This window comes from Nyctereutes procyonoides, unplaced genomic scaffold (genome assembly GCF_905146905.1).
Source record: "Nyctereutes procyonoides isolate TBG_1078 unplaced genomic scaffold, NYPRO_anot_genome, whole genome shotgun sequence".
Taxonomy (NCBI): domain Eukaryota; kingdom Metazoa; phylum Chordata; class Mammalia; order Carnivora; family Canidae; genus Nyctereutes; species Nyctereutes procyonoides.
The window spans coordinates 36,164,137-36,177,991 of NW_026575126.1; the positions used below are offsets into that span (position 1 = coordinate 36,164,137).

A 13,855-nucleotide genomic window follows, 5' to 3' on the forward strand; every position below is an offset into this window, starting at 1 on the left:
CATACTAGTCTACTTCTATTTTTGGTTATTTCCTAGGATACGTATGGAAACTTTGTTACATTCATATGTTCTTTATGTTCTGTGGTCCTGTTGCACCACCTAATCTGATCTAAATTGATGACTACCAGACATTTTAGTGAAAAAAGCAGTTTAGCTATGTATCATTTTCTTGTCTACACAAGGCTCAGTTGGCTGAAGTGTGGGGTATCTTTGCAGTTGCAGGAATGGGGTATAGTCAGTTTTGTAAGGACTGAGTAAGCAATCTTGAAGAAATTCGGGAAAGAAAAGTTAACATCAGGCTACTTAGACTTTCCAGATGTTTAGAACAGTTCACTTCCATGTCATCCCTTTTCATTTTTTTAAGATTCCTATTGTGTGTATTGAGAGAAACCCACTTCCTTTTAAAAAAATTAAGCATTTTACTTCCTTACATTTTTATACTCCACTAAAATGATTTTCATTCTTAACATTGTAATTTGCTTTAAATATCAGCCCAGTCATCAATGAATGGCCTTAACAGGTGTACTTATCTGTCTTACTATGAGTGCAAGGGGGAAAATTCTTAGCTACACATGCTTATAGAACATTATTGAAAGCTTATGATGGGCCAGGTACTATTCTAAACTCTTCCTGCATTGCTCATTCAATCCTGATAACCTTATGAGGATAGGTACTATTATCCCTATAATACAGATGAGGAAATTGAGGCACAGAGAACGTGACTAACTTGCCCACGTTAATACAGCTAGGAAATACAGAGCAAAACCTGAACCCAGGAAGTCTGTCTAGCTCTAGAATCAGTCCTTTCAACCTCTGCCTTATTAAGCTGTCTGTGATTTTCCTGCTTCCTGGAGTGTCTGTTGCCAGTTTTAAAAAATCAAATATTTATCCAGCAAATACTTAATGTATACTTTGTCAGACAGACACTGACATGAAAATAAACAAGACTTGCTTAGGGGGCCACTGTCCGTTATAGAGTACCTGTGTGCATGGTGAAGTGACAGATCTGTGGAGGACATGCCTGGTGCTCCCACCAGCCTGACTTATTCTTTCCTGGCCCTCCCACAATTCCTTTCTAAAAAACTTTTTCTTTAGTTTTTTATAAAATGAAATAAATTTTTGTAAAGTTAAGTTCATTTTTCCTTTTGAGTTTGAGATCAAAGTATGCTTGCTTACCGGCTACAGAAACGAGGTAGGAGGCATCCATGGTGTCAATCCCCAGTGTTCTGGCTCTGGCCACCAGGTGAAAAGTAGGGATGAAATATGCCAACTGACTGAGGAGGAAAGACCAGGTAAATATGTAGAAGAAAGGGTTTTTTAAAAGGTACATGTCAAAGACTTTTTGTTTACAGCTCCATGAAATAGCCTCTTTCTCATAACTGTCCCCAGTAGGCTCATGGTTGAGCTCTTTGTTTTTATTTTGTGAGACTCTTAAACTTGTACCAGGTTGTCCAGCCTTCTGCAGAGCACTGTCCCTGACGGTGGCCTCTTGTGTTTCATCACAGGATGACGTTTCTGTTGTGCACACTGCCACCAGACTACTTGGAGATAAGCTGCTGCCTTTATTTTTAATATCAGAATTGTTCTCGCTTTTGATATGAATGGGTCTTAGGAGCATACTAGAAGGCACCAAATTCAATGTGATCCCTCCAAGTAATGTAAGGGCACCTAAATGGGGGAGAGAAAGTGAGAAGTTAGGTTAAAAATTACCCCTCTCGGGGGATCCCTTGGTGGCTCAGCAGTTTAGTGCCTCCCTTTGGCCCGGGGCATGATCCTGGAGTTCCAGGATCGGGGATCGAGTCCCACATCGGGCTCCCTGCATGGAGCCTGCTTCTCCCTCTGCCTGTGTCTCTGCCTCTCTGTCTCATAAATAAGTAAATACATACATCCATACATACCCACCCACCCCTCTCACAGTACTGTGTTCTTAGGCACAGAAGGGGCTCCACCACTAAATATATTCAGTCATAGTGCAGTAATTCCTGAAAACCCTACTTTGTCCCCTAAATTTAACTGAAGTATCTAAATCTGTGACTTCATTTTTAGCCCTACACACCACTATATCCTTGTGAAGACAAGGCGTCTTTTGAAAATAGAAAACCAGAAAGCTGCAACCAGGAGATGGCCTGGAAGGAGGGAGTGTTATTTGTGCAAAAGGAAAAAAAAGGTTTTTTTTTGGGGGGGGGTGGAAGAGTGGAGTATAAGGGGTGGATATTTGAAATGTTAGAAAATTACAGTGGTGTTTTTTTTTTTTTTTTCAGTGTGTTTTAAATAGGGATTTAAGATACCCTAAAGTGTGATAGAGATTTAGGGACAATATTACAGAATTAGATGTTAAGAGTTATTCGGAACCTGCCTTAGAAGAGGGGCCAGCCTTTCATCTCATGCCGTTTTTAATTTCCTTGAAAGACAGTTGCCAATCTTGCTTTGGAGGCTGAGTCATTGCTTCATTTCAGCGTAGTCTGAAGATGGAATTGGCTATAGGTTCTGCTGTCCTGTCTTAGGGATTTGCCAGCTAGTTCTGTTTACTGTTAGACTACTGGTAGGTAGTTTTTCATTTGGGAAGGAAAGAGTCAACAAAAACGCTCTGTAGGTAGAAATAGGCTTGTATATATTCCTATATATGTAGAAGTACATATGCATATATTTTTCCAGTAACTTAAGATTTTAATCTGAATGTTTTAGCTCAGGCAAAAAGCAAATTGTAGAGTGAATGGTATTCATTTGTGAAAAATTTATAGATGACCGTATATAAAAGATTAAAGACCTTAATGTTATTTTACCCACTTCTTTTTCTTGGTCTATTTTAGTGAGTCAGATGGAGGTATTTTTTTAACGTGGATTTTTTTCTTACGGGACTATTTGAAAAGAGAGTGCCTTACTGGTGAAAGGAGAAGGGAATCCTTGCGTCCCCAGGGGTATCACTTTCCCTGCAAGGGGTTTTGCCCTCCATACTTTCAAACATGAATCTTAGGAACTCGGATTTGCTTGTGTGGGCTGTGGCAAAACCTGCAAGTAGTTCAGCATCTCTTCTGCTGTGTGTTCTCCAAGGAAGAGGAGGAACATGTTTACTTTAGAAATCATGCTTATTTCTTCCCTGGCTCAAAAATTCACTTACATTCATCAGAGGGAAGGAAGGAGCTGAACATTATCTTGTGGAATTCCAAGATAATGTTCAGACACAGAATGACTTACCTGTCCAGTCATACACATCTATCAGGACTTTTGTAAAAGGTGCTAACAGAAATGTCAGTCCCATCCCAGAACGGGCAATAGCTGCAGAAAGAGCTAATCGTTTTTTGAAGTATTTGATAGTCACCGTAGCAGCTGTGTAGTACAGGAAAGCAGAACCCAAACCTAAAGAGAAAAACAATAGCTTGGAATCACACAGAGTGGCTTGGTATCAGATGAGATATTCTCCTCGACCTGAGATAATTTAAGTAGGCCTTTTGGGCCCATGGATGAGACAGTAAAAAAGAAGGTTCCTAGTTCCATCTTCTACAGTCTTATTTTTATAGTGGACTCACCAGGTAAAAGTCCCATAGTCACACAAAGAAAGGGGATGTTAGTAGCCCAGCTGCTGATCAGATATCCACCAGTAACAAGGAAAGCCCCAAGAATGGAGGCAATTTTCTCTCCAGTTATGTCACACATAATGGCAACCAGGGGACCTCGGAAAAAGGGAGAGGCAAGTACTAAGTTAAACATGCTCTGGCATTTCTTAGTGTTTGATGTGCAATTTAAATGAGCAACTAAAGGAAAACAAGAGGACTTGTGTTTGGAGTTGTATATCCTTTAGAAAGGTGTCTGTGTTAGGTTTCATATTATTCCCAGTCCCACACTACTTTGTTTTTTGGAAAAAGAGCTGTCTGTTTTAAAGAGGATTATAAATAAGCAGATTTGAAAATGCACTATAAGACCACAAAATGAGGGGCAGCTGGCTCAGTTTGGAAGAGCATGTGACTCTGGATCTCAGGGTCGTGAGTTTGAGCCTCATGTTGGGTGTTGTGATTACTTAAATAAGTAAAACCTTAAAAAAAAAAAAACTACAAAAAAATCTACAAATGAGATTGCACCTAGTGACCTATGAGTAGAACAAGGTTGAATCATTACTCTACCATGTTTTAGCCCCAAATAAAAGCAAAGGAAGAGGAATTGGTTCTATATGTTGTTTTGAATATGCTTAGATGATGGCTGAAGAACTTCATGGTCTGATTTCCGAGATAGACTGGCTCACTGAACCTGTATTCAGGCACTGTGAAAAGAAACAAGGCATGAAAAATTGAATCATGGACTTAAATAGTTGGATTCTTAAGCATTGAACCCTATTTCTTCTGATTTTGTCAAGCAAAGTCTAAACACTGCAAGTCTAACTTTTCTTAGCTTTATCTATTAATGAATCTGAGTTTTAGCAACACTTCAGGCTTAAATGACTGACAGATGAATCTTCTCAGGATTGCCCTTTGTGGTGCTTTTCCTTGGACTGCAAGCTTAATGCCAGCTTTATACCTGCAGAAAAACGAAGGGATGACATGATGGATCCAATCCAACCAGTTTGCTCTGAGGTGCTTTCAAATTCTTCTTGGAAAACCACAAAGAAAATTGCAAATGTCTTGGTCATCCCCATCACAAACACATTTACCTAAATCAAAGCAGACCAGAGTCCAAGTCAGGTGGTGAGGCAAGCCATTACAGAGGTTACAGCAGCTTGCGCTTAGATTGCCTCCCTCCGCGCCTCTCCACCACGCTGCCACCAGCCCCAGGTCGCCAGTATTTTTTTTTTTTTTAAGACTTTATTTGTGGGAAAGAGCACATGAGCAGGGGGAAAAGGCAGAGAGAGAGGAAGGAGCAGAGACTCCCTGCTGATCAGAGAGCCAGATGCTGGGCTCAGTCCTAGGACCCCAGGATCAAGACCTAAGCCCAAGGCAGATGCTTAATAAACTGAGCCACCCAGGCACCCCGGTCATCAGTATTAACCAGTTTGTTTGTTGGTTTCACATTATACATTTTGTATTTTGTGAGGCAGCCATGCCCTTGGAGCCTCTTGAGTACTTTACACAAAAGCATCTCATTTAATCTTCATTACAAAGCTATGGAGTCAGTCTTTTTTTTTTTTTTTTTTTTTTTTGCAAAGTGTGGTTTAGGGAGATTAAAATTCGCTCAAGATGGGGGTGAGTTTGAACCCAGATAGACTAACTCCAGACCAACTATATTGTCAGAATCCCGTCCACTAAGGACAGCTAATTCCATTTAACCTTTGTGAGAGAAGCATGTTGGTCCAAAAGATGAATTGTTCCCATCAGTTCTCAGATTGGCTTTGCTTTAACTTTGCTCTTGAACTGAGTACCCTTCTTCACTTGATATTTAAATAGGATGGCCATATAATGTCTCATCCAAGTGGAAACTCACGAGGGGTGCTTACAGCAGCTGAGCGTCTGCCTTCGGCTCAAGGCGGGATTCTGGGTCCAGAATCGAGTCCCGCGTTGGGCCCCCTGCATGAAGCCTGCTTGTCCCTCTGCCTGTGTCTCTGCCTCTCTCTCTGTGTCTCTCAGGAATATATAAATACAATCTTAGAGAGTGGAAAGGAGCACTACTATTTTATGCCAGAACAGCAAAAGTAAACAGGTTGGAGGCTCACCTTATGGTGGGTCATGCACCCCTTTCTTTTCTTTTGTCTCAACTAATCCCCCTGGCCAGCACCGCCTTCTCCCTTCCAGGAGGAGGAATATCCCTTTTGAGGTCAAGTTTTCTTTCTGTTGCCTATTAACATTTGTTTCTTAGAATTCTACTTATCCTGAGGGCAGTGAAGAGCAGAGGTCAGGAGGGGGAAACTGGACAGGAAGCCACCCAGCCAGGGTTTGAGGCACTCAGCACAGGAGCCACGTGTACTCCAGGGACTTCCAAACTTCCCCTTTCTTTTTTTTTTCTTTTCTATTTTTTTTTTTTTAAGATTTTATTTATTCATGAGAGACAGAGAGAGAGGCAGAGACACAGGCAGAGGGAGAGTCAGGCTCCAGGCAGGGAGCCCAATGTGGGACTCGATCCCGGAACTCGATCCCGGGACTCTGGGATCACACCCTGAGCCAAAGGCAGATGCTCAACCACTGAGCCACCCAGGCGTCCCCCCCCCCCCTTTCTTTTTTTCAGTGGCCTTAGCTTTCCAAGGCCACTTTCTCTGCTTCCAGCATGGCTTTGCATCGCTTATGAGCCACAGACCCTGGGCTTCCTTTTCACTAATTCCATTTTCTCTGCCTAGTATGCATTACCCGCTGTCGTTCACTCATCTCACTCTGTACCTGTTCCATAGACAGGTACAGATTTAAGTTCCCACCAGCATATTCATAACATCATAGTTCCAAGTAGTGTTCTGCAGTCAGCCTGCCTTGGCCTGAATCTGGGCTCCACTTCCTATAAGGGGTGTGATCTTGGGCAAACTACTTCACAGAAGTCAAGCTTTCTCTTTTGTAAAGTGAAGATAAAATGTTAAGCTCATAGAACTGAAGATTGAGAGAAATTCAGGTAAGTTATAGCACTTGATGATACTCAAGCTGTTAACTATGATAAAGTTGGGTATGGTGAGAAGAGGATCCTTTAATGTTTTCCCCATTTTTATTTGATAGTAGCAACAAAATTGTCCTTATTCAGAGTGAACAGTGCCATGGACACCTGGCCAATATACATTCACAAGTGAAAAAGACATTTTATCAGGCCCTTGTTCAGGCAATGTGTAATCCTCATATTTCTCAAAGTTGCTTCTATCTGGAAATGAGGCTAGAGAGCATAGCAAACTTCAGGCGGCCCCCACTTGTTTTTCTCAGTTCAGAATGCACAGTGGCTATTGCATCCTTTCCTGAGCTAGGGACGCCACAGTGAAGCATCATTCTGTAAAATACCCTTCCTCTTTTTCTGTGGACATGGGTTCTGGGCTGGTGTCTAGATGATTGCTGACCTTTCCTTTCTTAGCCACCTGAATTTGGCTAGGTTCTATTCCCCCCAGTTCAGTTTCCTCTCTGGTCTGTCCTTGGTGGGTGGGTGTAGCAACAGTCAGTGGATAGGACTTGCCTTTGATGAGTGGGTCTGTGTCTTCCACTGTGTGTCAAGAAAGCCAAGGACACAGCCTTTGCATCAGCTCTGTCTCCCTCCCTTAACTTGTAACTTTCCAACTTTGTATCTTGGCTCAGATATCAAAAATTTTTTTCCCAAGATCTGGATTTTCCCTTAGTTTTCCAAGTAGACTAGGTAAGTCTATATTCTAGGACTTCATTACTTCATCCTGGCTTTCGACCAAGGTAGGTGGGTTTGAGTCCTGTTCCGGAGTCCACCTCAGACATTGTAAACGGGCTCACCCCAAAATAAAAGCCCCTAGAAGTTCTCCCATGGCTGACTCAGCCCCCTCATTTTAATTGTATCTTCAAGAGCAATCCCCCCCACACACACACACACAGAGCTCCCTCAGATCAACTCTCAGGACAATATTATCTTTAGAAAGGGGGGCTGGATCAGCCACAGTGGCCCCTTTTGAATAGAGAGCATCAGGTTATCATAAATTAAATAAATAAATAAATAAATAAATAAATAAATAAATAGCATCAGGCTTTGTCAGAAAGGATTGGGTAATTATTGTTTAACAACTTCCTTCTACTCTGGGTCCCTTTCTGTTATCACCCCAGCTCTTCCTTCCTGGACTACACAAACTAGAGAGCAGTCTTAGGTTATCTCTGCTTCCTCACCTCCCACCACTGACAGGGAGGCTACCAGAGGCTTCCTTGTTGCTGAACTAACAAACCGGTCATCAGTTCTGTGGCATCCAACCTCAAGGCAGCATCTATTCATCTTAGCTCCTGGATATTTCTGCCTTTGCTTCTCTGGTGCTGCATCGTAGCTTCTCCCACTGCGTCTTAGTTTCCTCCGTGGGCTACTCTCCACCAACCCTGAACATCACAACATCAGTTTTCCCCAGGCTTCTGCTGAGTTGCTCTTCTCCCCATCCCTGGTGATTTTACCCATCCTGCCTATTGGTTCAAGCCGACCGATGTTGCTGATGACTCAGATTTCAGTATGCAGATCCTGTGCCCCACCTGCACGTGAGCTGCTGAACACATTATTGGTGACATTACAGGTCCCACAGACCCTGCCCAGGATTAAACCATCCAAGCATTTTCAAATATTCTTCCCTTCTTCATGTGTCCTCTAACTCAGTGAATGATGCATCATCCCCTAAGTTACTCAAGCCAACAACCCAGGACTCCTTGATTCCCTTTCTCCCTGGTATACTCTGTTAACTGTCCAAATCTTATAGGCCTGTCTCCTCTATATTGCACTGACCTGTTTTCTCCATCCTCATTGTTACTGCTTAATGGTCTGGTTCTTACGAGACACCTGGGCATGATGCTGGGGTCCTGGGATCGAGTCCCACGTCGGGCTCCCTGAATGGAGCCTGCTTCTCCCTCTGCCTGTGTCTCTGCCTCTCTCTCTGGGTCTCTCATGAATAAATAAAATCTTTTTTTAAAAAAATCTGCTTATTAGGTAGTCTTTCTTATCACCAACTACACTGGTCAAATAACTTCTATCCCTAGAGGATAATTAGGAAAAGTAAGACTCGTTATTGGGAAGAAAGGTGGGAGATCTGGAGATCCTCACCAGTAGTGCTGGTTCTGCAAAGCCTGTGATTTGGGGAGGTGGGAGCCCCTGGGAAGGCTCTCAGGGCATCCTTAGTTTCCTTATTAGTGACACTTCTCGGAGAAAAAAAAAGTCCACATTCTTTGGTAATGAAGCTAATGTTTAACAAATAGTCCTCTGGTTAGGAGATTTGTATTACATAAATCCTGCCTGAGGACCTGTGACCCTGCTTTCTCCTCCTCTGTCACTAGGGCGAGGCATGATTTCCCATCATCCTATTTACAATGTGATCACATTGTGGACTGCAGGATCGTTAATTAGTAGTCACCGTGACCCACAGTCCCATCTTTGTGAGGTTCTTACTGTAAGGCAGAGCAGGGGAGGAGGAGGACAGGAGAGATGGGTATCTTTGTGGGTACATCTCAAAGTTAGCTTATTTGGAAACACACAGAATGTGGAGCTGGTGCCACTGTTACAGTCTTGTTTGGGGCATAGCTGGAATGGGACTCAACAATATTCTAGAATGGCCATGCTAACAACTCAGATCACTACTATCTCACAACAACCTTAAGAGCCTCTGGAGGAGGAGGAGGAGGAGGGAAAGAAATTAATTAGAAAATGGTGTGCCCGGGATGCCTGGGTGGCTCAGCAGTTGACCAGCCTTCAGCTCAGGGCATGATCCGGGTTTGGGGATGGAGTCCCACATCCAGCTCCCCGCAGGGAGCCTGCTTCTCCCTCTGCAAACATCTCCATCCCCCAGGAGAGAGGGAGGTTGCCGCCGTGTGTATGCGGGCAGAGCTGAGAACCCACCCAACAGCAACGTTCAGCACCTCCCAGTGCTTCCATGTATGATCACCTGCACATCCTAACTGCCATGCGGCCGGGGTAGAGGTGCTGCTGGAGGCAGAGCATCCTCTAGGTGTCGGGGTGGTAGCGAGGAGGGGACCAGAGGGGAACTGGTTGCTCAAGGAGGACGTTTTCAACCTTCTCTGAAGTTCAGTGTAGGCCACGAACTTTGGCAGCTCTCAGCAGTTCTGGCTTTGCTCTGAGCCCTTCTCCAGAGGAACCCTCTTGTGGGCAGTAGGAAAGGGGAAAGGAAATTCTTACCAGGAAGAAATGAAATACAATCATCCATCCCCAACCTCCATCCAGGGCTTTAGTGTAAGGTCGGGCCTTCCTTGCCCTCTGCACCATGATGGTTGGTCCCTGTGACAAGACCAAGACAGATGATTCAGTTGACAAGAAACTGATGTAAACCTTTAAACTTTGTCTGTGATATAAAACCACGTGTAATATTTTTAGGCTTACCCCTTTAAAAATAGATGATTTCCTGATTTCTAAATTGTTTACAGTCTCTGATCTCAACCTCAAAAATACAAGCAGGGCATCTTTGGGGGTTTTCTGGAGGCCTGCTGCCTAGCTTCCCCTGGCAATCCAGATGACTTTGACAGTTATCTTGAGGCATTTCCTTAGTTACAAGTAAAATCTGCCTGACTACAATGTCTCCCTATCTCTGTTTATTCCATAATCACCATCCAGACAGAACCATAGGACAGATGAGAAAAAGCTAGTGAAAGGCCATGATTTGAGGGACATCAAAGCTACCACAGAGATCTGAATGGCATCTGAAAGAGGACCACTGGTTTAATTTCAGGCAGGAATTGCAAAGGAGGTTACAAAGCCTGACCCCACTGTGGCGTGGCCGCTCCGAGCACTGTCCTCCATGTCCTCCCCCAGGTCTGCAAGCCACATCCTAGGGGAGGTTGTCCATCATCCTCCGATCCTCTGCGTGAGCTCCTGACTTAAGAGAAATAAGGAAGAGAAGAGGAGCCTCGGGTTTAGGAATTCCCTTTACTAAGCAGAGGCTAAAATGAAAATATTCTAAGGGACTAACTACATGGAGACAACAAGATGCAATGACTAGTCCTCAAATGAATCCTGTACCAGAAAACGAGTCATAAAGGACTTTGGGAGGTCAGTTGGCGAATTCTGAATTGTGGACTTTCTAATAGACCGTGTTAAATCTCCTGAGGGTGGTGGTGGTCTTGTGGTTCCTGCTAAGAGCATGTTCTTGGTCTCAGGACTGAAGTATCATAGAATCTGCTATTTTCTCACAACTGGTTTAGTACATATAGAAAGAAAGAAAGAAAAACAGCTCCGGGATGGGGCAGGTGTGGCCACAGCGCCTGTGCCCGGCCGCAGGTGAGCAGGCTGGGGGCAGAGGCCCATCGTTCAAGACCTAGAAACCCAACCCCAACACACAGCCCCGTTTTTATTTTACCTTTGATGTGGTATTCAGCAAAGGAATCCACCGATGAGGCAATCTGGGAAGAAAAATATACAATTTCCTACAAAGTTACTCTTTTTTAAAGGCCTTTCTTTCCGCTGTGAACACGTGCGAGCATTCTAAGTCTGTGAGGCTGGAGCCAACGCGGTCACTCCTGCCAGTGGACTTTACTTCCCGAGGGGAGGAGGAAACTGCGATTTGACATCATTCCAGGCCCTCCCTCCACCCATCTAGACTCAGAAAGTAGAATTTCACCCTAGGCTCAGAAGCAAGTATCAGAGTAAACCAAGTAGAAAATCCTTTTTGGTAACTAGTGTTAAATTAATCACACAAGGAAGCCATTACACAGTGGGGGCTCTAATGCCGAGGTGGTTCATGTAGGCAAACCAAAATCTAAGCCTGTAAATGCCTCAAAGTCACCAAATTAAAATGGGAAGGACAGGGGATCACTGGGTGGCTCAGTGGTTTGGCGCCACCTTCAGCCCGGGGCGTGACCCTGGAGACCTGGGATCGAGTCCCAGGTTGGGCTCCCTGCGGTGGAGCCTGCTTCTCCCTCTGCCTGTGTGTCTCTGCCTCTCTCTCTCTCTGTGTGTGTCTGTCATGAATAAATAAATCTTAAAAAAAAAAAAAACCACTCACAACTTCCTTGCTTTGCATCCACCTTTTCTTTATAAAAGCCTGTCCCTGAGCTCCTGTTGATAGAGTGCTGCTAAATACTTCTGATTTAACAATGCCTGATTAGAACTGATTTTTGCTCAAATAAACTCTTTTTTTTGTTTTTTGTTTTTTTTTTCAAATAAACTCTTAACCATATTTACTTAATATGCCTCAGTTTACCTTTTAACAGTTCTAGTATCAAAAAAAAAAAAACAGTTCTAGTATCAGAAGAGGGAACAAAAGGAGACACCTGTGCACCCCAGGAACAAGGAGCAAGGGGTGCAGGTACCCCACAAGCCCAGAGCTTGAGGCTTTCTCGCTGCCTCTTCAGGTCAAGGGCAAGGCCCTCTTGGATCCTAGCTCCACTGCTGTCAGATTCCAAACTGCCAGCCTTTATTCAAGCATTTCTTTTTAGGGACTGGGTTCGACTTAAAAACTGGCCTGGCTCTGGGGACAGATATGGTCCAACTTAAACTGGGCTGGGTCCAGTGTGAGGCCTCAGGTGAATAAAATATGGTGTTAAAGCTGAACAGGCAGCTTGGCCTTACCAAAGGTGATCAACCTTGAATGATAGTGGCCACAGCGGAGAACTTTTAATTTAGGTGAATGTATCCACTTATGTGGTTCCCTAGAGATAAAAAAAAAAAAAAAAAAGAGTTTAGCCAAGCACTCACTATAAAAAAAGGTAGGTGGAAAACAATTTTTCCTCCTCTACGATTTCTGGTGACCAGAATGAGACCTCCTGGGACACCCCACTCACTCCAGAGCCTGCAGAGGGGATCCTGGAAAAACTGCTAGAAGCCAGCAAAGGGTGAGAATTCCTACCAAAGTGAGCTGTCCTGGACCTCTGTCTGTGGTGCCTGGTAGAGAGGAAGGTAAACTTCATGCTGTCCCTTCTTTCCGAGGTCAGACTGACAGGAGAAAAACATTTTTTTAAATTTTATTTATTTATTTTTTCATTCATGAGAGAGAGAGAGAGAAAGAGAGAGAGAAGGGCAGGCAGAGACGCAGGCAGAGGGATAAGCAGGCTACACGCAGGGAGCTCGACGCAGGACTCGATCCCAGGTCTCCAGGGTCACACCCTGGGCTGAAGGCGGCGCTAAACCACTGAGCCCTCCGGGCTGCCGGAGAAAAACATTTGTGTAAGACTTATATCTTTGAATTGTGGCTCATGAATTTCTACTTGGACAGTGGTGGTTGGCAGTCTTTTCCTGGAGACAGCTACCTTTCCCCCCTTTGTCTCATTTCTGTCCTGAGAACTTGTTTGGCTCTTCTGCCCTTGGGACCCTTGGAAGAGCAGGGAGCTCAACTGCAGGGCTGGAAGCCTTAAAACCATGGCGGGGCACCAATAGGGCTGCACTAGTGTCCTACTGGCCATGGCTGGCTGTCAGAGGGATTCCCAGAAGTCTTCTGTACAATTCCTTTTAGGAATAAGTCTGGGTCTTGGGGGGCAATATCTCTTGCACCTTCTTTGGGGGCACCTCTTCTGTCCATAGTTAAGTCAGAAGAGGTTTGTTAGTTTGGGTTTTGAATTCACCTGATATGGATACCTTTGGTTTAAAAGAAAAAGAAAAATATTTACTGTTTGTCTAGCTAAAAAGTGTTAATAAAATATTTGAAAGTTTTTTTTTTTGAAAGCTTTTTAGTGAGCTCTGTGGTCAGAAGTTGGCCAGATTGGAAGCTGATATTCAGAACCTGTGAGGAACTTTTTAAAAGGCCCTTTTCCTGGGGCGCCTGGGAGGCTCAGTTGGTTATTAAGCTCAGGTCATGATCGCAGAGTCCTGGGACTGAGCCCTCTGTCAGGCTCCCTCTCCCCCTGCCCCCCACTTCACGCTGGCTCTATCTCTCTTGTGCTCTAGCTCTCAAATAAAAAAAAGCTTTTTAAAAAATTAAAAATAAACAAATAAAAAGGCTGTTTTCCCTAAACTAAAGTGAAAGTATATACCCAGAAGGGAAAAAAAATATTCCCAAGCTACTGTGAGAGGGTTTACTAAATCATAAAGGCACACAGCTTTAACCCTAGAATATGAGAATCTTTTAATTTCCATCTTAGTGATAAATAATAAGTAAAGCAGCAAACTGAAGATCATGTAAGTGGATGGGAGGGTCAGCTGGCCTCTTGATGACGTTCAGGGTGCAACCCAGTTCTTTGAGGAATCAAAAGCAACTGTACTGTCTTGACAAATCTCATCTTTACAAGAACAAAAATGTGGCTCTAGAAACAGTTCAAAGTCTGCCATCCATTTTACCACCCCCAAACCTCTCTTGTTCCTCTCAAAAAGCTTGTAGATA

General features: G+C 43.8%; 1 protein-coding gene across 6 annotated transcripts in view; it reads right to left on the bottom strand.

Moving 5' to 3' along the window:
- The window catches only part of SLC16A4 (solute carrier family 16 member 4), a 39,897-nt gene extending 28,854 nt beyond the window's left edge, over positions 1-11,043 (bottom strand). For 4 of the 6 annotated variants that reach the window (XM_055340244.1, XM_055340242.1, XM_055340241.1 and 1 more), the window contains exons 1-6: positions 10,901-11,043; positions 9,727-9,825; positions 4,510-4,642; positions 3,528-3,671; positions 3,196-3,357; positions 1,177-1,668 (exon numbers count right to left, since the gene is read on the bottom strand). In XM_055340244.1, the coding sequence (XP_055196219.1) occupies positions 1,177-1,668; positions 3,196-3,357; positions 3,528-3,671; positions 4,510-4,642; positions 9,727-9,813 (1,018 nt within the window). In that variant the 5' untranslated portion in view covers positions 9,814-9,825; positions 10,901-11,043. The other 2 variants (XM_055340245.1, XM_055340246.1) reach the window with 2 other exon arrangements.
- Between the last annotated feature and the right edge of the window lie 2,812 nt (positions 11,044-13,855).